The following is a 26,903-nucleotide window of genomic DNA, read 5'->3' as shown; positions in this document are numbered from 1 at the left end:
AGCTCCCGCGGCGCCCCAGGCCGGGCCCCGCACGGAAGTGAGGTCAGCTCACCTCTGACCCGCGGCGAGCATGAGCGTTCCAGAAGGTTCTGGAATCGCCGGGCCCCGGAACATGAATGGTTCATGCTACAAGCCCCTAGCGCATGCGCACTTGTAGACGGCGGCGCAGCGCGGCAGGCGGGCTGTGGGCGGGCGCGGAGGCCATGCTGGTTCCGGGGCCGGGCGGCCGGAGCCGCACATGGGCCGGCGGCGGCGCGGGGGCGGGGCCGAGGCGGTGAGTGCCGAGCGCCGCCCGCCGCCGCCGCGCCAGACGTGCCCGCGAGTCCGCAGAGCCGCGGTGCTGCTCCCGCGCTGCCGCAGGTGAGCGGGAACGCGGCTGGGCCGCTGGGTCCGCGCCGCTCTGCCCGGCCTGGGGAGGGCGTGGGGGCCCTCACCCCTTTGGCCGCGGTTACCGCGGGGGCCGCGCGCTGGGAACGGCCGGGCCCGAGCGGCGGGAGCGGGGGGCGGCCGTGATGCAGGCGGTGCGCTGGGATGGCGGGAGCGGGGCCTGCACCTCCCTGCGGGCCGCTGGTGGCGCGGCGGGCCTGGCGGGCGGCGGCGGGGGGCGGGCGGCGCTGACCTTGCTGCGCGTGTCCTGCTGCAGCGCCATGTGCCCGCGGGGCCCTGCCCGGCGCGGCGGCTCCGGTGGGCCCGCGGTGGCGGCCGCGGCCTTGTCTTTCTTCTCTGTGCCCTTGGTGGCTTAGCGGGGTGGGAGCCGTACCCGAGCTCCCCTCGGCACGGCCCCGCTGCTGCAGCCGCGGGCGGGCGGGCGGGCGCGGCCCCCGCGCGGAGCACATGGAGCCGCGGGCGCTCCGCCGTGCCCTCGCCGTGTCCTGCCCCGCTCCGGGCGGGAGGCGCTCGGCCGTGCTGCAGGCCGCAGGGAGGAGCTGCTCCGCGCGGCTCTCGGCGGCAGGATCGGGGACACCCGGCCCGGTACTTGCTCCGCTGCTTGTGTGCCTCCATTTCAACCGGTCGAAAAATTAAAGATTCGTCCTGCCTGCTTTACTTCCTAAATCTGTTCCCACTGTTTTCTCGTAGAAGTAGCCGTGCAAAACCATAATGCCCTTTTTTTTTTTTGTTTTGTTTTTCTCTACGTTTCTTTTAATATTTTAGACATGCTCCGTTTACCTACAGTACTCCGTCAGATAAGACCAGTGTCCAGAGCCCTCGCCCCCCATCTAACACGAGCCTATGCAAAAGATGTGAAGTTCGGAGCAGACGCAAGAGCTCTGATGCTACAAGGAGTAGATCTTTTAGCAGATGCTGTAGCTGTCACCATGGGGCCAAAGGTAATGGAAGACTCGCCCTTTATCTTAGCACAGACCTGGCTGAAAATACTCTAACAGAGCAGTTGTTGGGTTTCTCTCGGTGGAGCTGCGCGATTGTATTTGTAGAACTGCAACGCAAAGGGGTTGGGGAATGGACAGACTCCTGCCAGCAGCTGTAGTCTCATGTCCCCCAAAAGCGGGACAGTAGTGCATGTACTTTTTGTAGTAACAAAGTAAAATTGCTTGGATTCCTGTGAAAAGTACGTTATATTCGTCTAAACAGTTTGAAGGTTCAGGAGATGTGCATAATGTGTTACCAGCTCAATTGATAACCTGTAACAGTACAGTAGATAATGTAACTGTGTCTTGGGGTTGGTTAATTAGCCTGTGGGTGGCTTGGTTGGATTTTTTTATGATGATTGTTTTGTTTGTTAATTTTTTTTTACGAATTACAAGTTTGTATTATTTTACCTTTTAAATATTAACAAGCTTTAAAAAATATCCAAAGTGTAATGTTGAGTTCTCAGTTGACTGGTGAATATTACCAGCCTAAGTGAAATTTCGTGGTAGAAGCATTCATTTGTGTTACCCTATATTCTGTCCTGTAAGGGAGATCTGGGTCTCTTGGAAAACCAGCTATGGTATTCTGCATAGTCATGCAATGTGCAGTAGGGCTTGAAATGAGATTCCTCTTTTTGAGGAACAGATGCTGGTTTTCTTGGGGTTTATGTGATTATCTGTTCCCTGTAACAGCATGTGCATGATAGTTCTTCTAAGGTCTGCTTGGTCTCTGTAACATCATTTCATGTATTTTCTGCACATTTTTAGTGCTCTACCAGCTTCATTCAAAGGCAAAAATGCTATAAAGCTGAGCAGGTGAAGGTTAAGGAACAATTGTGTCAGGAAACTGTGGCTACTTCCACAAAGGAACAAAGTTTAAGCGTAGTTGGTTAATTTAACTCCTGTTTTTTGGATCAGGCTACTCTGAATGCTGAAGCACAGTTCTAATCCACTGGCTAAAGGGCAGTTGCTGATGCAACTTCATGCAACCTTAGGGGATTTTTGTTGGTTGTGCTGTTCTTCATGTAAAAATGGAGAGGTTACTGCAGTGCCTGGAGTCAGCCTCTGGCATTTTTAAGAAACATCAGTGAGGTGGGGAAACCTCCTTTGGGCCTGTTGTACATTTTAAGGAGCCCAGTTTGCCGTCTCACACAATCTTTTGGTAGTGCTCCAGCATGTTGGACAGAACTGGTTTGTGTGGGGGCTCAGCTTCCCAATATGCCAGACCATTCGAAATGCCTGTGCCGGTACTGGTGGTGTTTGTTCCCTTCTTCAGGAGCACAGACAGGTGTTTTTACTGAGAGCAAGCCCCTTCATATGATTTGTTATCTGTGGGTTTTGTTGTGCCCCTCTTCTCAGAGCTGCAAACCAAACATTAGGAATAAGACTATATCAAAGTACAAAAGAGAATTAAGCAAGCTAGGAGACATTATATGAAAAACGTACTGGTAGCATGCTCCTCCAGGGAGGAGTTTTCTTACTCTTGATTTACCTTTATATTTAGAAGTGCAGGTCAAGTAAGATAGGAGTAGGGAATGCATTTTGGCACAACTGTTCTGTGGCACAGAGGGAAATTTCCATAAGCTGTTCCCCGGGTTGAGCCTGAGGAACTGAAGCAGAACCTTGAGGCTGCAGGGGTGGTTGTGCCTCCGGAGCAGCGAGGCCTCGTGCCTGGCGGGCAGCCAGGGCTGGTTCAGTCCCTGAAGCAGATGTGGGTGGGCTCTGGGCAGGGAGGGCACAGGGCACCGCAGCCCTGCACGCAGTCCTCGCCCGGCTCCGCTGGCGCGTGATCCCACCCGGGGCCGGCAGAGCTCGGGCTGGGGCCGGACCTGACACACCCAGGGAGGGCCCTGGGACAGCACTGAGCTGGGCACTGGCTCTGCCCTCCCTCTCCAGCAGCTGCAGCTCCAGCACAGTACAGGAGTTTCAGGGCAGCAGGAGACCAGAGGGGCTCCTTGAGTTTCTGCTGCCTCCAGCTCAAACTGGAGCGTGTTTGTTTGGGGCAGGTATTGGCTGTTGGAGTCACCTGTGAACAAGCAGGAGCATTTGCCTTATGGTGAACCTGTATGCTTCAGTTTCCCGTGTTAGCTGTGTCTGTTAGTTAGAATACTCCAGCTTTCCAGTTGGATCCAAGTGTGAGCTGAGAAAAGCTTGGTAACTTGCAGTGTTTGAGAAATTACTGTAACACATGAATACAAATTTGAAGTAGTCTCAGTTGTGTTTGCTAATCACTATTGAGGTTTGCAAGTCTGCTTTTTTTCCTTCAGCACATGCAACAAATTGAGCTTTGTATTATTTGTTTTTCAATCACAAAAAATGTTGATTGTGAGCTAATGAAAATTTGGTTATTTGAATTGCTAAGTTTTTAATTTTGGGTTAAAATAGTACCATTAGAGGGAATCTGTTCAGTTTTTTCTCTAAGGTCAGTGTTCGTTAATTGCAGACTTCACTAGTATGGCTGAAGAATGGAGTCATTCTGTGGAACAATAAGGCCTTTGAGCCATTTTTCTGGTTTTGGAGAACCTTGGTGTTAAAGTGTGTGTTTGAGAAGTCCCAGCTGAACGCCCTGTGTAAGGTGTTCAGCTGTAACTGTTCAAAACTCTCAGCTGAGCTCTTGATGGTAACCTGCTTTGGGTTGGCTTGATTTAAAATCTGGTTTTTGTCCCCGTAGGGAAGAACAGTTATTATTGAACAAAGCTGGGGAAGTCCCAAAGTGACAAAAGATGGTGTGACAGTAGCAAAGGCAATTGACTTGAAAGACAAATACAAAAACATCGGCGCCAAGTTAGTCCAAGACGTTGCCAACAATACCAACGAGGAGGCAGGAGATGGAACCACTACTGCAACAGTCCTGGCACGAGCCATTGCCAAGGAGGGCTTTGACAAGATCAGCAAAGGAGCCAACCCTGTAGAAATCAGGAGGGGTAACTTCTTCCTGTTGTTTCTATTTTTCATATCCTAAATTTGACTTGTTTTCTGTTTGAAGAGCCACCATAAAGGGTTATATGATCTTTAGAGAACACAGTTGATGTTTTTTTTATATTGCAGACTCTGAGCAACCATTAATCTGTCTAATCATTGTACTATTTTACATGCAGTCAACCTATTTAATTTGCTGTAAGTGAACTACAATTAAAGCCATTTCTGCATTTAATTAATACAATAGCCATGTAAACGCATCTGTTAGGAATCTTGATCATGACAATATTTCACACCAATTTCAAAAAACCCAGCACTGCATACACAAATGACAGTATGGAACAAGAATTATTTGGTATTGAACATGCAAACAATGCATTTTTGCAATGTGGATTTTTGTTAGAAAGGAAACCTGTTTGTTGTGGTGGGTGGGTGCTTGGTTTGTGTTTTCTGTGCTCTGTACCTGCTTTGTTCGCTCACAAGTGCCCGGTTCATCCTCAGGGGTGATGCTGGCAGTGGATGCCATCACAGCTGAACTGAAGAAGCTGTCAAAACCTGTTACAACTCCAGAAGAAATTGCACAGGTAGGAAAAAACACAATAAAGTATAACCCAGATTTAGGCAGCTGTTTCTCAAAAGAAGTTTTGTGAAGTTAGGTTTGATGAAGTTAGATTGTGTGCATCTTGATGCTGGGGACTTTTCTTTGTACATCAGAAATAGTCTTTAATTGCACTGCTAGAAGCTAGTTCACAAGTGGGAAGATATTTTCATATTCGAGTTTCATTCCAAAGTATGGGCTTAAAACATAAATGTGTGTACTTGGGAAGAATTGATGGGAGCAAAGCTCTGTGAATGGAAGTGATGGCAGAGGGTATGACAGATCTGTTGGAGGAGATCAGGCCCAGGTGTGTTGGTGGTGCTGGGTTATTTGTGCCTGTGCCTGGAGGTGGCCTGGCTGTGAGTGCAGGCAGGGAGTCTGAGCCCTCGTGCTGCAAGGGTGCTGCACTGCTGCCCTGCCTTGGCAGAAATGTCAGTGTTGCACATGGTTATTCTGATTTTTTTTCTTTATCATGAGGAAGCACCTTGCATTTGGAAGTGAGATTAAATGTCTTCTTCTTTCAGGTTGCCACAATATCAGCAAATGGAGATCAGGAAATTGGCAATATAATCTCTGATGCAATGAAAAAGGTTGGACGAAAGGGTGTGATCACTGTCAAGGTAAGAACTGGCCAAGTGACTCTCTTCTCCTGTTAGGGCTGGCTTTTGTCATGTGTGATGCTGCTGCTGCAGCTCCCATTCCATAATTCCCACCATAATTCCTCCCCAACTCCTTTAGATCAGAGTTTGATCACTGTTCCCTCTTAAATTCTTTGTTTTGGAGAGAAGCACATGAAACTGATGTGGGATCCAGAGCCTTTCAATCTATTGTGCGTGATATGCTAAAACTGTACTTGTGCTTTTGCAGCAAACCAGAGATTTTAATGCAGACTTTCTTGCATTTAACAGGATGGAAAGACTCTAAATGATGAACTGGAAATCATTGAGGGTATGAAATTCGACAGAGGCTACATCTCTCCATATTTTATTAACACAACTAAAGGTGAGTTACAATAAGTTAGGTCAAACACCTCCAGTGGTTTGTGTTAAAGGCTTTACAAGTCCCTTATGCTGTGCAGCACAGCAAATAGAGCAGGGGCTCCTTGCCCATCAGAAACTTGAACTTGCTAAAAGCTTGGAGTGTCAGGGTTTCCTTTTCCTTCTCTGCAAAGTGTTCCAGGCTGGTCTTGCAACACAGCAGAACAATGGAGAATTGAGAGTGGAGTCTTGGAGAAAACAAGTTGTCTTTTTCTTTAAGCAGTTGGAAAGTGCAACCATTGCACCACAGCACCTGCTTAAGTTAAAAGAATGCTTGATATGTTTTTGTAATGGAACTGTTGAGATAATGCATGTTGTTTCTGCAGGGCAGAAATGTGAATTCCAGGACGCTTATGTTTTAATCAGTGAAAAGAAAATCTCTAGTGTACAGTCCATAGTTCCTGCTCTTGAAATTGCCAATGCCAACCGCAAACCTTTGGTCATCATTGCTGAAGATGTTGATGGAGAAGCCCTCAGCACTCTAGTCTTGAACAGGTGAGACTTAAAATCCATTTTTTTTTCTATGGTGTAAGGCTCATTCTTCTCTTACCTGTGCCAAAGAAACAGCAGCTTTTAACCCCACCATGCTTTCTGTCAACTCAGGCAGAACTCCAGTTGTGTGCTAACTACCTTTTTGAGAAAAACCACCTCAGTTTGTGGTGGTCTTTGTTTGCTTGACTGCTAGAGCTGCACTGAAATAATTTGGTGTAGTAATTAGACTCCTCCTCTGAATTTTTGTCTTTAGACTGAAGGTTGGCCTTCAGGTTGTTGCTGTAAAAGCACCAGGTTTTGGTGATAACAGGAAAAACCAACTTAAGGACATGGCGATTGCTACTGGTGGTGCTGTAAGTAATGATGTTTTCAGTGGCTTTTTGCTCCAAGGGATGTTAATGCTTTTCAAGGAGGAAAATACTGTGCATTTCTAGATCTTTGGCTTGTATTTGCTGGGTTGCAGGCTGTATTCTGTTCTTTCAAAAACGTAACAGTAACTGATCGAAACTTGCTGTTTTTTTAAAATGCAGACACTGATAATTGCTGTGAAATGCAGTCCTGGCCAACCATGTGTCCTTGTAACTGACTGAAGTCACATGAGATCTCCTTGCAGGATTTAGGTTTTTAAGGGAAAGGAGGAACTCCAAGGCAATTGTTGCCTCCATAAACAATTGCCCGGACTCAGATGTGGCAAATATAATTATTTTAAATGTTTGGAATTGACTGAATTATTTTTCTTACTACTAAATTTTGCATATAGTTGATGCACTGATTAATGTCCCTTTATGCTTCCCTTTTTTAATATGCACTTCAAAATCATAGCATGATATTGGGACCCAGAGAAGGCTGTTGAAATAAAATTTCATGTTTAAGGTAATGGCAGCACAAAGTAACCAACCAGCAAACTGTTCTTCAGTCAGTGACATGTCAAAATCTGTAACTCCTCACAATACAAGGAGATGATGGTGACGGACTGAAGGAAACACCATGAAACTCTGTCAGGGGAGGTTTAGGTTGGGTATCAGGAAGAGGCTCTTCACCCAGAGGGTGCAACTGCAGCAGTGTGGTTATTCTGCACCATTAGTCTGCTGTATGTGTTCATGTACTTGTAGATAAAAATATCTGATGTGTGAGGTACCTGTGAATTGCAGCTTTTCACATAATTTCTTTCAGGTGTTTGGAGAAGAGGGTTTGAACCTAAATGTGGAAGATATTCAGCCTCATGACTTTGGTAAAGTTGGAGAGGTCATTGTGACAAAAGATGACACCATGCTTCTCAAGGGGAAGGGTGAAAAGGGTCAGATTGAAAAACGCATTCAAGAAATAATTGAACAGCTAGAGGTTACCACCAGTGAATATGAAAAAGAGAAACTGAACGAGCGACTGGCCAAGCTGTCTGATGGAGTAGCAGTATTGAAGGTATGAAGAACTTGGTAAAGTCATGATGAACTAAAGCTCAGGCTTCTTGAGTGCTGAGCTACAGAAGAAGACTTGCCAGTGTGGGAGAGGGTGGGTTGGCTTTCTGGTATTTGTTAGGCATTGGCAGCTTAACCTGGTGGCAGCAGTGCTGTCCCAGCTGGGCCCCTGCTGCAGCCCTTGACGTGTGGCTTTGCTGCTGTGCTGGCAGGTGGGCGGAACCAGCGATGTTGAGGTGAACGAGAAGAAGGACAGGGTCACCGACGCCCTGAACGCCACCCGTGCGGCTGTGGAGGAGGGCATCGTGCCAGGGGGTGGCTGTGCCCTGCTGCGCTGCATCCCAGCCTTAGATGCCTTAACTCCAGCCAACGAGGATCAGAAAATTGGTAAGCACGTGACTGGAGATGGGTGTGGAAGTGATACAAGCACGCTTTCCCCTGTCCTGAGGCTTTATCGGGTGGCTTTTAGTGAGTTTTTAGTTACTTGGTCTTAGGAATATCACATTTCTTTGATGTGCAGGTCTCTGAGTGGGAAGGAGCTTTTTCACTGCATGGCTGACTGGACTGTGTAAGACCCAGTAGCAGTATCCCAGCACAGAGTGGCAGTTGTTTAGAGTTGGGAGCTGGCTGTTAAAAGTCTTTGCAGACAGACAAAATCTAATGCTCAAGAGACCGTGAGGCAAATCAAATGGAAAAAGGCTTTGTGTCATGTTGCACATAGAGAGTAATAATACTTGTTACTATTTTTTGTAGAAGTAAAACTGAAATGTGCATGAATATCCTGCAGAGAACCTCTCCTCCTGGAACTGACAAAAATAGCTTATGTTCTTGCTCGGAGAGTTTCCTTTGTATTGATCTCCAGCACTAGGGCATTCCTTGGCAGTGGGAGTGGTGTTTGTACATGGAGCTCCAGCTATCCTGTTTCTTGCAGGCATTGAAATAATCAAGAGAACACTGAGAATCCCAGCAATGACTATCGCAAAGAATGCCGGTGTTGAAGGATCATTGATAGTTGAAAAAATCCTGCAGAGCCCATCAGAAGTTGGCTACGATGCAATGCTTGGGGACTTTGTAAATATGGTAGAAAAAGGAATCATAGACCCAACTAAGGTAACCTAAAGCTCTTAATTGTCAGCTTTGCTTCCTGCCACTTCCTGTGATGCTCAGCAGGTTTTAAGTAGTTTCTTGCTTATTTTTAGGTTGTGAGAACTGCTCTGATGGATGCCGCGGGTGTTGCATCTCTCCTATCAACAGCAGAGGCAGTGGTGACTGAAGTTCCTAAAGAAGAAAAGGAGCCGGCAATGGGAGGAATGGGTGGGATGGGTGGAGGAATGGGAGGTGGCATGTTCTAATTCCTGGCGTAGGGATGCATCATGAGCTGTGCTGTTGAAGACTGACAGTTCTGACTTCAAAAACTTGAGCTATCAGTGTGAGAGGATGGATAGTGACTGAAGTGAGGCTGGTGTTGAAAAGAATCACTGTAACCATCAGTTACTGGATTTCATTTAACACACGTGTAATTGTTTACAGTCATTGTCCATGCCTACAGATAATTTATTTTGTATTTTTTGAATAAAGACATTTGTACATTCCTGATAACTGGGTTGCAAGATCCATCTACCAAGGTCCTGATTTGAACTTAATTAAGGCACTTGATATTCTATTTCAGAATTTCTTGGTGCTTGCCAGTACTAGAAAGAACTTGGAAGCCACTGTGCGTGAGATTAGACAATTGTGTACAAAGTAGGCAAATAGAGTTATGTGACCTTTATGTAATAAACTGCTCAAAAGTTACAAAATGTATCACCTCCTTCATCTGCACACCAAGCCACAATTATGGGAGAGCCTGGACAGCCTGCTGTTGCTTCTAAGATGTAGTAGAAATTGACACTTATGCTTGAAAAAATGACAGGGCATTTCACTCCAAGAAACATTCCTTTGTCTAGAATGTTTCTCAGAAATGCAAGTGCTTTAATTTTGGTAAGAAATATCTAAGCTGAACTGCACTACAGTTCTTTGAAATATTAAACAATGCTCTGAAAACAAGGCACGTGCACTGACTTTATTTTGCCCTGTCTATCTGGTTGCTTCACGTGCTGGAACAGGCCCAGTGCACCTTTCACACTCCTAGGGGCAGAGAAGTGCCCTGAGGTATCACACAGGTGAGTCTTTGCTAAGAAAGGGTTCTGGGGTTTTTAGATCCTTCCTTTGCTCAGGTGTAATATGTGATTACCTCCTCACCTTGAGCCTTCCATTCTTACCTTCCTCCTTTCCAGTAAGGGGTGCAGGATTTAGTGATTTTGCACTAGAAATGTTGCTTTGCCTCTTTGTGTTCTTTGCCCTGGCACCACCACTACCATTGTGCAGTCTTTTCTGCTTTCCAGCCTGCAGAGCAATGGTGTTCCCAAACTGGTGTATGTTTATACCTGATTACCTCAATCAAAACTGCTTTACAACTTCTCAGTTCTGTACAAATGACCTTCATCCACCTGTTGCTTTCCTCAGCTTCCTGCCCTTAATAAGAACTATCCTTCCACAGATGGGATGTGTGATGTTCTAATTTTAAGTAAAATTATCTGAAACTCTTTCAGGGGTGTCTTTATTTTGAAACATACCTTTCTATGTTATTTAATATGCTGTTCTTCATTAACCATATGAATTACATGTGCTGCAGAGAAACTACCAGCTTCAGCACCTGGCCTGAAGCTTCACCTAATATCAATAAGGAAATTTGGTAATGCAAGGCAGCATAAAGTAAGGATTTAAAATCTGTTCAAACCTATTCACTTAGTTTTTTTAGAGACTGGGAAGAGAACATTCAGGAGTAGAAGTACTGAACATGTACTGAATCAGGATGATGTTATCAGTTGGGAGTATGGTACTGAAAAACCTCAAAGAATGGAGGTTTAGTGCTCTTACATGATGTATGATGACAGCTGGCCTGGGCTGTCCTTGTCTGCAAGGAAGCACAGGGCCTCCTGTTACCTGCTTCCAGGGAGGACAGCACGGGCACCTGGTTCTCAAAGGTAAACCTTGCTTTAAAGTGTTCTGTTTGCATTAGGTGAGATGGAGGCAACCCAAGTGCAGCCTGTACCAGGGAAGGAGTGGCAAGGAGCAACTTCAGCCTGCCAAAGGTGCTACAAATTCCAGAAGACAGGTGCACTGGGCACCACTGGCTGTAGCTGAGACTGCTGCACTCGGGTTACAGTGCTCCTTATGCATTTCATCCCTGAAAACAAGGGCAGTTGGAAAGCAGTTGCTGGTCACTCTAGGGGCAATGGGAAATCCCTGACTTACCTCTGCCACTCATTTGAATTCAAAGCACCACTCCTCAATGGCTGCCAAGCTGTGCCATTCTCTGGGAAGCCAGTGTGTCAGTTGGCCTCTGCCTGGGCAGAGCTGGCCGAGTTGATGCTCTGAAGTTACATTCCCAGCAAGCTGAGTTAATAAGTTACAGTGCTGAAACTCGCCAGGAGCTTGGCTAGGGCAGAGCTGGGGCTGTGATTCCAGGAGCCGTTTGGCGTTAACGGCAGCCCAGATAGCCGGGGTTACGGGAGCTGCCAGGCGGCTGCTACTGATAAGGCTTTAGGCTGCACTTGATTGCAGCTTTTGAACATTCTATGTCTGTCTGTCTGTCTGAGCAGGTGTGCTTGGCACAGGATAAGATCACACCCAAGCTCAGATAAGAAATGAATGCCCCAAAGGAGGAGCAGGGCACTTTGTACAAGTGAAGTGTACGGACAAGTTTATAGCTGGCGTTGTTACAGTTTCCCTCTACGTCTGATGAACTTCATGCAGCATCAGCTCCCGAGGAATGCTGGTTTCTGGGCCATGGAGCTTGGATGCTCTTCTTTCAAAGGCAGCAACCATCTGCTTTACAACTTCATCAAAAAATAGTGTAGCAAGTTTTGAGTGTAGAAGTGAACGAAATTCAAAAGAAATCTGTTTAAAAAAATAAAGATAATTATTTTTCCTATATATACTGTTGTAAAATGCTGTTACAAATAGACAACTCTATTAGAGGATTTCCAATGAAGGCTGCAGGTAAGTTGTAGAACAGCTAAAACTGGGGAATAGGTGAATGTGGCTGAGAAGGAAACCCATGTTCCTTGGTCTAAGGACTGTACTTCTGGACTTTTCCATTAAAAGAATCCTCTCATTCAGTTCTCTGAAGTAGTCATTTATATTTACCTAAAATGTCTTTTCTTTTATAAATGGTTCATTACAAAAGAGGTTTGGGGTAATGAAAAACTGCTGACAAACAATAACTTATTTTGTGCACAGAATTGACTTGAGGGACAAAAGCTGTCTGAAGAAAGTCCTGCGTGGCAAGACAACAGACTAACAGGTAAGCTGGAGCACGCCCAAGAAACTTAAAAGCGACTTGAAATAGTTACCTGTTAAATGCCAATATTTTAAATCAGTCTTTCCTTTTGGTGGCAGTAGTTCTGGTAGGTTCAAACAAGCAGTGTAATGACTAAAATTATAGATTTGGTTTGTGTGTCATAGCTCCCATCTGAACAGCTCCCACTGCTGACCTGACACCAGCAGTCAGTGAAATGGATTGGGAGTTAGTTAATTTTTGTTATTCCTGAAAAATCAGATTTAATGCCACAAGGAGCAAATACAGCTTCTCCCCAACTCCTTATGAGCAATGCATATAACTGCAAAGCAGTAGCACAGAAGTAATTAAACAGCTTGGCCCATAAGCCAAGTGTAGCTTCATTTACATTTGTTTGACCTCAAGCATCAATAAAATTAACGTGCCTCTTGCAAGTCTGAGAGCTGTCATTGAGGGCATGGGAGTTCTGCACAGTGGGGATGTGGAGTCTGGCATTGTGTTCAGCAATTATGTCAATCTTAAGGTATGCAATACATTAATGAAGTTTGCAGGAGGTAAAAAGGGTGGTGTGCTTCAGTCTATGAACCAAATAATTTCAGAGCTAAAAACCAAAGTAGGAAAAGTTCCCTGCTGTATGTGGATGTCTCCTGGAATCAGGCTGGCAAAACAGGATTCAGCAGCTTGTGGGAACCAGCATAGCTCAAAACTCAAATAACATTTTCTAAAGTAAACAAGCATTCTTAAGTTGAAGTTTTCTCTGGAACATCTGTAATTGCAGGGCCTGTTTTGAGGAGTTTGTTGGGAAATGTTTATCATCCCTGCCTGCACATGCCCAGAGGCAAGGAGCAGCAGGGCAGGCACCGGCAGAGGTTCAGCTCAGCCAACTGCACTGCCTTCCTTTGCTGCCTCCAAACAGGGTAAGCAGTAAGATGTGTTGATAGTGTTCCCCCAAGAAAATGAAAATGTCCATATCCAGTTCCATTTTTATTCCATTTAACTGAAGTTCTTGACCTGAAATGTCAAAATGTGGCTTTGGTTTGTGGAGGTGTGGTGCTGTTTTCTCACAGAGCCTGTATGTAGAATGTAGGCTTTAAATAGCTGTTTAATTAAAGTTTTTTAACTGATTTATGGCTTGGGTTAAAAGATAGCTTATATGTGTTAGTAGAAAGAACTGACGCTTATTTGCCTAAAGAAATAGAAATAACATGAGCACATATCATGCAAACCATTAAAAATTGTGCTTCTTTGAGCACCTGTAGATTAATTTTTACTGTTAAACTGCATGAAGTGCAATACAGTATTAAGCTGAAAGTTAATAACCCCAGGAGGTTAATGTGCTAGTTTAAAAATACTCCAAAAGTTTTTTCCTATTTACTGAAGATAATTTTCAAAGCAGGGTATTCCAGCAGATGGCAGCAGGATTAGCCCAGCTCTGTGTACTTTAGCAGCCTGTTCCAACCCCCTGCTCAGTGCTTTGTTACACACGTTGTTATAAAATGCAAGAAAAAATGTGATGGCAGACAAACCAGAGAACATGGAAAAGCAGTAACTGGAATGGAAACAGCTTTTCTGGGAGTGAAATCAGGCTAAATCAGGTACTGGATTTAAAGAGCAATACTTTTGGGCTGCAGTGATATCCCATCACAGATTAGAGACAGCAAAATTCTATTACACTTGTGTTAGAGAAGGAAGGAGTAAGGCTTAAAATACGTGAAAGAGTAAAACTGGAAGACAGGAAATTAAACTGACCACACTGCAGCCCAAACAGGACAGATGGCAGGACACTGACTCTCTGGTACCATTTAGGTTGCACAGTGATTAAAGAATATAGCAAAGTATATTTAGCATTTCTCCTGCACTGGACTGTCTAAAAACGTCAATGTGTTCAGAACTGCAGGGTGAGAGGTGCCTGTCCCAGACTGCTTCATGACACAGGACACCTCACAGAAGGCTGCTCTTTCTGAACAATACTGAAGTGGTTTCCAACAGTAAAGTTTACAAAATATTTTTTGGACAGAACTGACTAAAGCCAACTTGTTTTCTGTGTCGAAGTGTTTAAAGAAGTAGTAGAGGCATTTTAAAAAGTGCTCTGAGTTGAAGATAAGTGTTTCTATGTGCTGCTCCTAGCATGTGGCACTTTAATTACAATACTTACTGAAAAATCCAATGTACATGTCCTTGGATACCCAGGGATACCAGGGCTCAAACGCCACACTGTTTCCAAGTGATTAAAGAGTTTCCCATCTGTGCATGATGCCTAAAATAAAGGTTTGAAAATCAAGCTACAGTTAGGCTTTTACAAATGTGACAATCAGGTATTACTGAAGCTTGTGTTTACATTTTGTTAAATAGTGATGGTTGTGACATAGTTAAACCTGTTCTTACAGCATAGCCAGCATGAAATCCAATATGCAAAGATGGCAATTATGCCAAAATAACTGAGGTCCTTCCAAGGCAGAGGAAGATACTGTGTCTGAGTGTCATAACACAGATCTGTGGCATGATGCACAGAACATCCAAATACATAAACTCAACTCTCAACTAGTTTGCAATTTGTAGAGACAACTTCTGTAACTTTTTCTTGGGTCATTTTTGCACAAGTTCTCATTGTTAGCCCAAGGAGCTCTGCTCCAAGAGACAGCCCCAGGGAATAGGTGTTGTTTGGCTTGGAGAGCTGTGCTGAGGTGACTCATCTCAGAATAATCACCAGCACAAAAACACGACACTGCTCTTTCCAGGAATGAGATAATGGGTGGCCTTGCTGCTTCTATATCAGAAAGGGAAGGAGTAGAGGGAAGATTAGATACAATGAGCTGGGCCTGCTTTTCCCTCCTGCTATCAAAACAGCAGGAAAAATGGGAAAAGTGCCACTGTGTTCCCCTTCTCCCAGTCCTAAAGTAGCAAACTCACTCCATGTTTTCCCCCCCAGCAAAAACTGCTGTTACCAATCTGATTTTTCCATTGTTTAAGCCCTAAAAAGGGGAAAACCTTAAGCAGCAAACCCATTCCCATTGTGTGCCTGAGCAGCACACAAAGTTCCTTTGCCTGGAGTTACTTGAGAGGACAGTGAAATGGTCCAAGCACACAATCACTTCCCTAGAAATGTTCCTGCACTTCTGTGGACATCATGTAAACCTCTAGGAAAAGTAATTGCAGCACAGAAAAGGCTAATGAGCCTCAGGGGAGGCAATCTGAAGAAATGGCTTTCCTCACCACTTTTGTGAGTCTTTTTTCTGAGACAAGAATTCTTCTTTTGAGTGAATTAAGAGGGAAAAAGAGTTGGTAAGCCAATCTGATAGCTGTGTGAAAAAAAAAAAGCCTGTCTTCTCAGGAAACTGTAGAAAAGGAAAGCTCTCAGCATCTAAGTCACAGATTTTCCATTATAGCTGCTCAACTTTTTTTAATAGAGAATTTTTCTTTTCTTTCCAGAATCAGTAAGGATGCTGAATAAAGGCATTTTGCATATTCCTTTTTCCAATTTACATATCCCCTCTACTTCAGAAACTCATTTTCTCTTAAGTGTCTCTTATTAGGAAGCCTAGAAAAGAATAGTGAAATAGAATTTTCAAACAATTATCTTGAACAGCAATCAAATGCTATAATTTCCACAAATTATTCCAAACCAATCAGGCTCTGCCAAGGGAGAGGCAGTTTTGCTATAAGGAATCTGTTCTGAGCCATTCTTTACCAAAACAGATTTGAACATATATGACAAACCAATAGAACAACCAGGCATCATTTAAAATATTTTACTTGACACTTTTCTACTTTTCTCTTAATTATTGCTCATAAAAAGCTGAAAGGAAAAATAGAACTGCTTCTCTTGTGAAAAAATTAATTGTAAAAAATTGATTTTAAATCCACATTTCCTTCTTCTCATCAATATATTGAATAACCATCTCTTCAAAACATTGTACTGAAGCTTAGCCTTTTTTTTAGACTTTTCATATTAGCTGGTTAAAATTGTGAGAAGAAAAGTAATGACAGATAAGTCATTATTATTCATTAAGGCACCAGAAGCTAGAGTTGTCAGATAGCTTTTAAATGAGTACTTATTTTGCATTCAGAGATGCTTGGACCAAATAAATTAAAAAAAAAAACAAACAAATAAACAAACAAAAAAAACCCAAAAAAAAAACAAAAAAAAAAAGCAAAAATGTTAATATCTTCATTTAATGGCTGCCAGCTTTGCAAATAAAGACATTAAAGAGTGATTTCCTCTCCTCCCTCACGTGGCAGGTTGCTTTAAAACACATTCAAATTCTCCCCAGTTTATCTAAAGTCTTTAAAGAAAAGCAACACAAGTTTTGATCCACACCAAGAACTTCCAGCACGGATTTTGTTTTAAGGCAAGACATTCCTGGAATACTCCAATTTCAACACAGAAAAGTTAAGGAAAATTATGGTTAGGAGAAAAGAACAATGCAATTACCTTAACTAAATGTGGTCTCACTAGGGTCACAATGGATGTGTATCTCTCTACTACAGGAGGGAATCCTATTTCTAGCTCTGCTTTGCAGTACCCAGAGCGCCTCGAGAGAATGTCGGACTTTTTACACCAAGGAACAAAGAGTTTGTAATTCTCCACAACAGCAACAACTTCATACATTTCCTGCATGGAATACCTGGAAATGGACACGAGAACATTACAGTTACAAGGTATTTAAACTTCAAATTACTATTCAAAATCAAGGATGGTTTATGTGGCATAGCCAGTTGAAAGGTGGACATAGTCACTACCACTGATTTTGGAAATTGAAAATGCAGCTTTGCTAATTAAGAGGAAAGCACAGTAATGCACTGGTAATTGTTTTTTGCATTAAGAAGCAAAATATCACACACCATCCAGCAGTAGCTTTAGTGAATAATGAACCTAGTGCCTGCTACTTCCTTCATTGAGCCCAAATAAAAAAGCTTAATTAAAAAAACAGATGCAATGGGAAAACCTTCCAGCATCACAGAATGGCTGATGTTGGAAGGGACCTCTGGACCTCATTTATCCAACATCCCTGCTCAGGCAGGATATTGAAATCAGATGAAACACTATTAGGGCAACATTTTAGCTGATTCTGCTGTAACATGGCAAAGTATTACACAGCTATGGGTTTTAATTTTTCATTCTGACTCTGAAACAGATGGGATTAAGCATGTGCCTAATTTCCTTTAAAATGAAGCATATGTTCAACAGCACTTAGCAGTGAGCACTATTGGACAAAGGCCCTCTTTGAGTAACTAGGCAAGATCTGTTGCAGTTCAAGAACTATCAAAAAAAGGATTGTTAAGGATAGTAAAAATAATATGCTGATAAACAGTTCATACTGTTGTGGACCCGAGACTGGGCAAATCCCAGTATCATTGCATAACCTGGGATTTTCCCACTAGCTCTAAGGCAAACAAGGTCTCAAAATCTTTGTCTGTGTGAAGTTTGTTCATCACAGAACTAATTACTTTTCTTCTTTTAAAGAAATAAGAAAATCTTGAGAAGTATAATATAATGTAAGTACAAACATTAGCATGTGTTTGGGAGAGAATGGAACAGGGTTTTCACACCTGTTGAGTTATTCACATTTTACTAGATGAAAATCTTAGTGTATTACTCCATTTCAAGGTTGGCTTTGTTTTGTCATGAAATGGAACAGTTATTTCTGCTCCTTCTTGCTATGGGCCAAGGACTTTGGGTTCCTACATTTTTCATATTATCTTTCAGGCTGGTAAACCTAATCTCTACAAATTCTGAAAGTCAAAACTCCTTTCTATGCTCCAGAGTCTTACATGTGACTTCAGGGATACCCAGTCTTTTGAACTACTAGTGTTTTGGATTAATTGCAGCAAACACAAAATCAATAAGCATTTAAAGCATCTTTCCACAGTCTCATACCAACCCTATAATTCTTCTTTCAGAATATTCTTTTCTTTTATTTATTAGTGGTGCAGCAACATTGAAGAAGTTTCTTGAAAAAGTGTGGCTCATCACAGGAGAAGTTCTGGTCATCAGAATACCACAAGAAGCCAAGTGCCTGAAAGAGGGAAAATGCTTTTAGACGTGTTTGATATCCGCGAAATAAACAACCATGCATTCAGGTAGGACAAACCATCTCTTGTATAACATTATAGAAAATGTCAGCCAGATGGAAAAACAAAGGCTTGTAACAATATAAACTGTCACACACACAAGGGCCACCTTTTTTTTTCTCCCTAAGAGGAGCTAAAAATAGCCCTCAGTGATGCCAGCACAACTGGCAGAGTGCAGGACAAAGGGCCCATTAACCACGGGCAGCTTGAGTTCATGCCCAAGTCTCACAAGCACTCAGCCTGCAGAAGAGGCTTTCTGAACAGCAAAAACAAGGCACAGTTTGCAATGCTTTACCCTTTTGGAATACACTAATTAGAGAAGGGTTCACTTGGAAACAGAAAGCTGAACTCTGCTATAATCCCTCTGCAGCCACCCTTTCTTAAAAGGACAATTTCATTTGAAGGTCTTTCAGAAGGTGCTTTGTTTACCCAGCTTTCCACACTTCCTTCAGAAAATATCACTAGAACCTTGGATGCAGTGTTTTCAGAAGTAAAACTTAACAAATTACCTTTAAAAGTACTAGTAACTCCAAGACTGCACCTCGGTGTTCTCTGTGAACATCTACACTAAAATCTAACAAATATTCACTGTGTGGAACAGTTCTGCTAAATCACTGATTTTCCTCAGATCAGGTCAGTCAAGATGCAAAATGCTGCCTGAGGAGCTCTGAATTTTGGCACCAGGAAAGTAAAAATGCCACTATTTGCCCACAATGACTCTACAAACATAAGCTAACAAGTAACTCAGGTCTTTTACTGATCTTCCTCTAACTATACAATCAGGACTATACTTCTGATTCACGTGGTTAAAAATGGAGCCAACCTCTTTTACTCAGAACTAGGCTTCTTTGGGTTTGGTTGGTTGCTTTGTTGTTTTTTTAGACACAATGAACAGGTAGATGCCCTTTTTCTTTTTTTTTTTTTTTTACCAAGCACCAAATTAATCAGCAAATTAGTTACCAAATTTGAATTAAATTTCATTAAAATTAGCAATATGTTCTTTAAAATCAGCATAATTAAGAATTCTAATGAAATACAGTAGTTTACCCATGACTGAGCACACCAGCTTACATGGTCACTGTATTAGGAGTCAGGTAAATAACAAACTGGTAGAGTTTAGAGGAAAATAATCATTATTAGCAGCTGGTTAGAAACAATCTACAAACTTTTTAAAAACCAACTCTGCAACTGGGATATGAAGCATGATGCCTGAAAACACACTGAAATCACTGCAGTTGAAAAGAAACTGAAATGGGACAGAAGTATTGCATCAAAATTAAGAGAGATAGGTCCACTTTAAAAGCCTTTAGACTCTGCAAATGTTGGTAACAGCATCCCAAGGGATGTGGACAAAGTCTGTTTTTTCCAGACAGACCATACAAGACTGTTAAGGAAAAGCTTTGGCAGGAATGCTGGAAGAGTGCCAGTAACATTGTAGCTGCCTCAACCAGATTCACAGGAGGTGTTCAAATGTGTGGAGCAGACCTCATTCTGCACAGCTGATTTACATTCCATTATCTGGGATATGTACAGGACACAGTCCAAAGCAGTCACCAGGGTTTGTCTTGGTTTGTTTTTTACTGTCCTGCCGTGCCAGTCTATTGTTTCATGCAGTTTTATCTGAACTTGTTTCAGCCACAGGTCTGAAAAACAATCCCTCCAAATAATCTCTCAGCTGCTGAAAGCCTGTGTCCTTGCCACTCGAGGAAGGCAAGGCTAAGAGGCTGTAATGCTAACAAGTATGGTGAGCCTCTGTCCCTCTCCCAATTTTATCTGAAGAGCAGATGCTGTGAGAATGTGCTGGGCTGGCTCCCAGGTCAGGGAAGCACATCTCTAAGAAATCCCTTGATTTCCATGGACTGTCACGTGTTTTTGTGAACCTGACCTGGGCCAGTGAAGAAAAGACAAGCCAATTCTAGAATTCAGACACACCTGCCACCTCTGTATTTGTCTCCTGCCAGTGACAGAAGCATCTCCACTCACTCCTGCCACTCACTGCTTCCTCCCTGAGCACCTGAGGAGTGACCACGGCACCACCCAACTCCCATGGCCTGAAAAGGAAGCATTCCTGGAGTATGACATGCACAAGTAAGTGATCCATATTCTGTGATTTTTAAAAATTTTATTTCTTTAATAACTACACAATTTTCTAAGCCTGAAGATTAACTTTTTTGAAAAAATGGCTCTCTTAACTCCTCAGTGCAAACATTGAAATTAGTGCCAGGAGCATGCCAGGGCAAATGTGTTTACAGTACCCCAGCTGATACTTTGATCAGGTTAGTGATATCTGACTTTATGGTCTGTGAGGCATCAGTTGATCCCATTCAAATTATTTGATAACAGCTGCTTGTATCCCAAAAAATGAGTGTACCAGCAAGTGTGCTCACTAGCATCTCAGTTTGAATAAGCACATGAGACTCATTTCCCACCTGAGCCCTTGAAGCCTGCTAGTGAGCACAGTGAGGTCCTGCGAGTTGGCAGCTGGTACAGAGTGCATTCCGGGGACAACTGCAGCACTGAGGCGTCCCCAGCTCCAGGGCTTCAGCAGCACAGCACTGGGTTTGATCCGGTTTGTGCTTGCTTAAAGCCCGCTGCCAAGATCCCTGCAGCTTCCACTAGAAACATTTTTAAACTGAATTTGCAAGCAGTTACTTAATGGGTTTCCTTATACCAAACACCATCCCAGCAATTGATTTTGCCCTGGAGACTCTAATAAATTACTCTTTAAAACAGCAATTTTGTTGGCCAGGACTGAAAGAATTTAATATTGCAGACACAACACTACGATTATACCAAAAGAATATACAGTAAAAAAATGTGGTCCAGTGTTACATTTTACCACTGCACAGTTAACAGTTCTGTCAAATGGCTGCATGAAATTTGACATCATGACCCAATCTCTGTTTCACTTTTTGAACAGTTCTTATGAGGATGACAGAGTTTGATAAAGAAACACAGCAGCACTGCCACGGTGAGACTCCATCCCTCTCCCAATCCCTCTCCCAGCAGCACTGCCGTAACAGTGCTAACAGGTGAACCTTTTACACTAAGATTTTCAAATCGCACTCTCTCATCTGCTTGCTTTTTTTTCTTTCAGATGAAAAGTTAACTCTTCACCAAAGCATATTGTTTTCCTCAAGCTGTTGCAGCCAGCCTTACACACGCTCAGGTGAGAAGGAACTTGTTGCATTATCTGAAGCGGAAAACATCCGGGCGCTCCCTCAGTTTTGGACGGATTGCTCCCAGCTCTGCCACTGTCTCGGGCAAACAGGAGGCGAGTTTCTAACCGGGCACGCGGCCCCTCTCAGTCACGCCCGCGGTATCCGCGCCTCGCCCCGCGTACCTGGCGGCGGCCGCCGTGGCCATCGCCCTGCCGAGCGCCGCGCCGCTCCGCGCCATCCCGCCCGCGCCGCTGCGGCCGCTGTGCCCCCTCAGGCGCGGGGCTGCCCGCCCTGCCTGCGGGGGCGCGGTCACGGGACAGCGCGCGCGGCCGCGGAGCCCCGCCTGATTGGCCCGGCGGCGCGCGAGCCCCGCGCGCGGCCATAATTGGGCTGGAGCGCGGGGGGCGCCCCCGGCGAGCGGCGGGAGCGGCTTCGGCCCCGTGTCCGTCCGCGTGTCCGTCCGCGTGTCCCGCCCCGTGTCCCATCCCCCGCAGAGCGCCTGACCCGGGTGGCTCCGCGGCAGGAGTCGCTGGTGCTCGTCCCGCCTCTGCTCGGTGCGTGCGTAGGGTTACAGCCAGCAGCAGCTTCACAGCAGGGCCACAGACCTGTCAGTAATCACAGAGCACCGTCTGACCACAACTTGGGCCAAAGAAATCAATTAGTTAATCGACTAATTAACGCTTTCTCGTAATTCACCTTTTAAATACAGCCTCTCAAGAAAAGCGTATGTTACAATTACTCTGCGATTGGAGACCTGCTGTTTAAATAGAACTCATCACATCTTTCATATTTTGTGTAATATGCGTTTATGTGTTACACATAAATTGTTAAAAGGTAAGACTGCAAAATCTATTTCCATAAAATAGTTTGGGTTGGCTTTTTTTTTTTTTAAATTTTTTTTTTTTTTTTTTAGCACCAGGTATAGTCTTGACTGGGAATCTTGAATTAAGACTGGTATTTTCACATCCTGAACTTGACTTGTCTGGGCTGCATGCACTAGAAAACCAGCCTGGATATATTGTCAGCAATGTTCCTCCAACTAAGGGAGTAACCCATTCCCTCCCATTTACAATGTAAATGAAGCAATGTTAGTTAAAGCTGTTGGATGCTGAATGCATTAAGAAGTGAGAAGATTTCTGGACAAAAATAACAGTTCAATTATATAAAATTACAACAACATCCTCTTCAGAAAATTGATCCTTTTAATTATCCCAGCCTCCTTGCCATTAGCAAAACCGCTCATCATTAAATAAGCACACCACTAATCTGGATGACAGACTCAATGGAGCAGCTTTTACTTTACCACCTCAGGGTATGGAGTTTTTCAGATAAGCTGTCCTGCAGCATGTCTCATTAACTTGATGAGAAACAGAAATCAATAAAATCCCATGACCTCCAGTGCAGGTGAAGAACAAACTGCAAAGCCAGAAATGCAAACAAAGCTCCAGGCCTGTGCTGTCCTCCCCGCCTCTAGCCCTTGTTACCAACCTCACCTGTGTGTTGTGCAACTTCCACGAGTGCTGCTGGTATTGGCTGGGTTCTGTCTGTCGTTCTAGCTTGCTCACTGCATCAGGAATTGCTCTTACAAAGACTGATGTTGTTCAGTGTTAGAATATTTGAAGAGCATTGAGAAGTTCAAGGTGATGGATTCCAAAGGCACTTAAAAGGGTTTTGCCTTTTTTGTTTTCTCTTGGTAGGCTCAGGATTGAAGTTCTTAAACCTTGCTTGATACCTGGTGCTGGAAGAGAGAGTTGCATTTACTAACTCTGACAGGAAGAGTGGCCCAAATTAATCCTTAACACCAGAGGGAAGCAAGACATTTCTGATACACCAGAAAGAGATGTACTGTAGGACCACACAGGCTGGGGTTTTTTTCTAAATGTTATTTTTTTATAACACTACCATCATTAGAAGGTTAGGTTGAAATTCTGATTATGAGGTTTATACTATTAAAAACAATCATTTTAATGACACCTTTCAGTGGGCAAAGAGTCAATGTTGACAAGGAGAGCATATCCCTGTGTAAAAAAAGGCTATTTTTTATTCATCTCTGTTCCTACAGATGAGTGAAAATAGCAGCTGGTTAACTATGTTCCTTAGGCAGCCAGAGATATGCTGAGGAAAACAAAAATATAGCCATTGTGTTCCTGTTTATACATGAGTTTTGAATAATACTTGCCTTTGAAAGATCTCAAAATACCTCACAATTATACATGTAGGCTGGGAAAAACTATCTACATACACAGATGATTAATGAGGACATAAAATCGCATAATTTTTTTTTATATTTCATATAGCACCAGTGAGCTTGGTGTTAGTAATAATTGAAGTATTTGGCTGTATTAGACTTGTTTGATCTTCATAAGGTTCTGATGGACTAAAAAATCCAAAAGATGTTTAAACTTCAGTGCGTATTTGCTCACAGCCAGATTTGAAATCCAGCTGCTCTGTTCTTAGTCTGTCCCAATTCCAAAACAGTGCTGTGTGTATTTATTGAAGTGCTGAGGAAGAAGATGATCTGCACCAAAGCACGCAGAGCCTGGGCTCAGCTGGGGCAGGCTGGGGAGGTGGCTGTGTGGGGAGGGCAGGTGTCTGCAGCAGCCCTTAGCCAGCAGCCTGCCCCTGCCAGCCCTGGGACTGTGCAGCGGGGACACGGGGCCTGTGCCTGGCTCCTCTTGGCAGAAAATGTACAAAAACACCCTCAGACTCCCTCAGGGAGCCCACAGGACTGTGGGAGCACAGATGACCGTCCCATCCCATCTTTGATTTCTGTTCCTCAGCCCACCCTTACTGGCAGTGACACAAATGGTTTGTGTTCAGGTTATGCACATCCTGCAGAACACAAAGCAGCCCTCATCTGAAATCCTCCCAAAAGCTTATCTTCCTGTGTGTGTTTTAACTCACTGGCTTTCCAGTGACAAAAAGGATCCTTTCTACATTTATTTCTTCTTGGCATCAGAAACAAAAATGGGACTGGAAGAGATTTTATCTTGTGCTATTTTTTGAGAAGTTTCTACAGAGTTGAAACAGCTGCTGGGGTTAAATATTTCCTCTCTTTGTTTTAAGAACTTGTGCCCTTACCTTTAATAGACACATGGATGTCAGTGACCTGTCCCTGGCACCTGAAGCTAAGCACAGGCCTGGGCAGAAGGAAGCTCTAGGAGATTAGCCCAGGTTTGTAGCTTTTTGCCTGATGTCAGCTTGTTGTACAGCTCTTTACTTGGTGGCTGGGGGAAAAAATGGATACAAATAAAAAGTTACTTTTGGAAGAAGCAGCAAGAGGATGTAGTCAAAAGCCTGCCTTCTTTTGAGTGAACCAGTGCCAGAATCTTCTGCTGGCACAATAGATGGGGTCAGTCAAGGACAGGCAAAGAGTCTGGGTACTTCTTTCAGCAGCAGTGCCAGCTAGTGACAGCTTAAGCTGCCCTTGAAATTGGACCTGAATCTTACATAAAGCAGGAGCTTGAAGGTCTGTTACTTAGGTAAAAGATCTGCAAAGCTTGAGGGCTCTTAAATCCAATCTGCTTCAAATCCATCCAGGAATCTCTGTGAACTCTGTGGTCACTTGTATGTGTGCAAAGGGATGGGAACTCAGTAGGGCTGGTAAAGCACAAAGTAACAGCCCTGTCTGTATCCTGTGGGATGGAGTTCATGTTCAGGAGGCAAAAGTACATATTCAGGCATTTGACAGCCAAAAAGAACCCAGGGCAGCATGCAGAATTTGGTGGAAAAGCAGGGAAGAGACAAACAAAAGGCAGTTCTCTCATTGTTTCATCACAGCACAGTTTATGTCAGCACTCACAACATGTAAGTCCCTTTTATGTGTGAAATGGCACATTCCAGAATGATTACTTTAAAGTGTTCCTTGGGACTTCATCCCTCATTCAGGTCTGCTTAATAACAGAAGAAATGAAATATTGTAACTGTTCTGCTTAGGATAAGCTGGAAGTCAGGCTGAAGAAACAGGAGAAAGTTACTGCAAATTGATCTTCATAGTGAGCATGTGACATTTCCTTAAAATAGTTACATGCATTCAGTTCTTGCAGTGGGGAATTAGTTTGCCTCAACCTTGCTGTCACATGTCCTGGGCAGCTTGGTAAATATCTCCTTTTGTGGCCTGTGAGTATGTGCAAGTGCATCTTTCCAGAAATGCAAATGGAAGTTTAATAACACAGAATAAAGGACAGAGGACTTTCTGCACCTTCAGTGACAGTTCCTCTTAACATTTGAGTACATCTAATTAGTAAGTTATTAAAAGCAGAACTGTTCATCAAACTCCTGCAAACCAATCGATACAAAGCAAAGACTGACAGATCTTTACATCAGTTGGTCAATCAAATAGGCATGTTAACACAAAAACATGAGCTTCACATTATTTTCTTTAAGACAACCTTCAAAAAGCCATAATGTGAACTACCAGCTTACATAAGGGGAGTGGTGAGTGAAGAGTCAAGGTGAGTTTTGCCATCATGCATTTATCACCCTTTTCAGAAAGAGTTTATGCATTTTACCTGATGGAAAGTTCTCAAGTCGACTTCACTTGTTGCAAAGGCTTCTGAGGAGATTTGGGACTTAGCTGGTGTACAGTGAAACATATGATAATAAATAAACTATAGAAGTTTACACATTACACTGTGTTATGAAATATCATTGATGTGCTGAATCATTAAGCAGTTGTGGACTTTGTACCTGGGTTGCATAACCAGCCTTGGCGTTTTACTACTACTAAAAGTTGAGACAATAAAAAACTAGCTTGTTCACAGCACTTGACTGTAAGGGGGAGTTCCCAGGGCTTTGCATGTGGACAGAATCAATCCTAGTCAGTTATCAGGTATACAATAGACAGTGATGCTGAAATCTATGTATATCACATCAATAGAATGGGGGGAAAAAGTAATTCCCAAATGAAATGTGGAAGGGTGTGAGGGCAGTTATTGCAGAACTGCTAAACAATTTGTTTACATCCCACCTAAGTCATGTTCATAAATATCTGATTGTTCCTCCTCTCTCCTAGACTATACTGAGTTTGCTCAAGTCTCTGATAAAATGCCATCAGTGGCTTTGACTGAGGTAAGTAAGATGAAACAATTGCTTTCCAGGTTTTGTACACAACACAATTTTTAATGGCCTGGAGTAAGACTTAATTCCACTGCAGCAGCATATTGCTACGGATAGTTGTATAGCTTTGATTTCCCATGTCATCCGTTCCTGACTATTTTTGCCACTTTGAATTAATATAGTGACTTAAAATTCCAATATGTAGTAACTTTTACTTTTTGTTGAAGCTTACCTCTGTGGTCTTAGATTATTTCATATGTGAATCAATGTCAGATGATTATTAATTCCTTCTTCCACCTGCCAATTTCGTAAACACAGCTACCCTTCCCTCTTTCGAGCCCTTACTAAACTATTGAACAGACTTGCCCTGCCTGAAGGGCTGCAATCCGGTTAACCCCCATCTTGTAGCAATAAACGTATATCTGCTTTATTTTATCTAGCG

General features: G+C 43.5%; 2 protein-coding genes across 3 annotated transcripts; one reads left to right on the top strand and one right to left on the bottom strand.

Annotated features, from left to right (window-relative positions):
* Positions 1 to 197: 197 nt before the first annotated feature.
* Positions 198 to 9,427, top strand: HSPD1 (heat shock protein family D (Hsp60) member 1). The gene is made up of 12 exons (XM_074548231.1): positions 198 to 360; positions 1,153 to 1,328; positions 4,039 to 4,291; positions 4,788 to 4,870; positions 5,409 to 5,504; positions 5,793 to 5,886; positions 6,248 to 6,416; positions 6,667 to 6,766; positions 7,587 to 7,832; positions 8,041 to 8,215; positions 8,760 to 8,938; positions 9,028 to 9,427. The coding sequence occupies exons 2-12, from the start codon at positions 1,155 to 1,157 to the stop codon at positions 9,178 to 9,180; spliced, it is 1,722 nt and encodes a 573-aa protein (XP_074404332.1). The 5' UTR covers positions 198 to 360; positions 1,153 to 1,154; the 3' UTR covers positions 9,181 to 9,427.
* On the bottom strand, positions 9,409 to 21,970 carry COQ10B (coenzyme Q10B). Of its 2 annotated transcripts, none has more exons than XM_005490903.4 (5): positions 21,586 to 21,970; positions 18,053 to 18,187; positions 16,603 to 16,795; positions 14,326 to 14,427; positions 9,409 to 11,770 (listed from the first exon to the last, which is right to left on the bottom strand). In XM_005490903.4, the coding sequence occupies exons 1-5, from the start codon at positions 21,639 to 21,641 to the stop codon at positions 11,603 to 11,605; spliced, it is 654 nt and encodes a 217-aa protein (XP_005490960.1). In that variant the 5' UTR covers positions 21,642 to 21,970; the 3' UTR covers positions 9,409 to 11,602. The 2 variants fall into 2 exon arrangements, with proteins under 2 accessions (XP_005490960.1, XP_074404336.1); XM_074548235.1 differs by lacking the exon at positions 21,586 to 21,970 and adding an exon at positions 21,402 to 21,571.
* Positions 21,971 to 26,903: the final 4,933 nt, after the last annotated feature.

This window comes from Zonotrichia albicollis, chromosome 10, assembly GCF_047830755.1.
Source record: "Zonotrichia albicollis isolate bZonAlb1 chromosome 10, bZonAlb1.hap1, whole genome shotgun sequence".
NCBI lineage: Eukaryota > Metazoa > Chordata > Aves > Passeriformes > Passerellidae > Zonotrichia > Zonotrichia albicollis.
This window is presented reverse-complemented; position numbering and strand designations above follow the sequence as displayed.